Consider the following 1,271-nt stretch of genomic DNA (forward strand, 5'->3'; position numbering starts at 1 on the left):
CAACTTGGAATTGTAGATCAATACCAGGTCTCCTTGTTTGAAAATTTTATGCTTGAGATGCCTGTCAATCTAGGCTTTCCTTCTCCGCTGTCTCTGCCTGTAGAGAGCTCCCGTATTCTGTGCTCTCAAGATTCCTCCATCAATAGCTTCTCTTGGATGGCTACTCTCAGACTAGGTACCACAAATTCCATGGGCATTATATCCTCCAACCCACATCTTGTTGAATGGTGTTTGCCCCATTGAGACTTTGTAATGCCCATAGGGCAACATCTAGCTTCTGGTCCCAATCATTTTTGTTGGTGTTTATGATCTTCTTTAGAATTTTGGTCAGAACCTTGTTGGTAGATTCCACCTGACCATGGGTAATAGGTTGAGGACTTCTTATGAGGACGAGGTATCTTTCCATCAACCCTTTTATTACTTTGTTCATGAAATGGGTGCCCTTTCTCCACCGGCAATCCATGCCTAGTAATGATTTCCTTGAAGAGAAACTTCACCACCTCTTCTACAGAATTGCTCTTCACAGCTTTAGCTTCCGACCAGTTGGTGAAGTAGTTAGGTGCCACAATTATGTATTCACTCCTTCTGCCTTTCATGGGTGGCTTGATTGGTCCAACAAAATCCAACCCCCACTTCATAAATGGAAACAGCGATAGAATGGGCGAGATGGGCAATCTATCAGAATCACCAGGTTGACCCATCTGCTGACAGACGTCACATTGCTTTGCTTCACTGTTGGCATCCCTCATGACCGTTGGCCACCACATGCCTGCTTGCAAAATTTTTTGGATTGTGATTTCTCTGCCCATGTGCCTCTGGTAATGCCACAGTGTGCTTCTCTTAAGACCATTCATGGTCTAGGACACACCTACGTAGGATCTAGTCTATGCCTCTTTTGTAAAGTTATCTAGAAATCATTGTGAAATTTCTGTTCCTCCTTAAGGCAATTCTTTTCCTTCTATCAGCAGTGTACCCTTTCAAAAATGTTCCATCCTCTAGAAATTGCATCATATCATAATACCAATTCTCCTCCACTCCTGCAGCTACTACCATGAATAGGTTGGTATTTGGGAGTTGATCATTCACTCCATCTAGGGTCAGTTCTCCAGAATCCAGTCTGGACAGAAAGTCCGCTACTGCATTTTCTTTTCTGGGTGTGTGTTGGATGGTGAACTTAGATTCTTGCAGAGCAGGACCATCCACCTTACCATCTTCCCTACCAAAATAGCTTTGTTCACCAAATAAATTAGGGCTTGATGGTCCTCATGGAA

The 1,271-nt window shown here is 43.4% G+C and overlaps 1 protein-coding gene across 1 annotated transcript; it reads right to left on the bottom strand.

Annotated features, from left to right (window-relative positions):
* Positions 1-287: 287 nt before the first annotated feature.
* Positions 288-749, bottom strand: LOC147642403 (uncharacterized). The gene has a single exon (XM_086808476.1). The coding sequence runs from the start codon at positions 747-749 to the stop codon at positions 288-290; it is 462 nt and encodes a 153-aa protein (XP_086664602.1).
* Positions 750-1,271: the final 522 nt, after the last annotated feature.

Source organism: Cibotium barometz, chromosome 1, assembly GCF_041138505.1.
Source record: "Cibotium barometz isolate CiBa-2024 chromosome 1, ASM4113850v1, whole genome shotgun sequence".
Classification (NCBI taxonomy): domain Eukaryota; kingdom Viridiplantae; phylum Streptophyta; class Polypodiopsida; order Cyatheales; family Cibotiaceae; genus Cibotium; species Cibotium barometz.

Bases quoted from the DNA above. Each gene is read 5' to 3' on its own strand.
- LOC147642403 (XM_086808476.1), bottom strand. From the start codon at position 749: ATGAGGGATGCCAACAGTGAAGCAAAGCAATGTGACGTCTGTCAGCAG.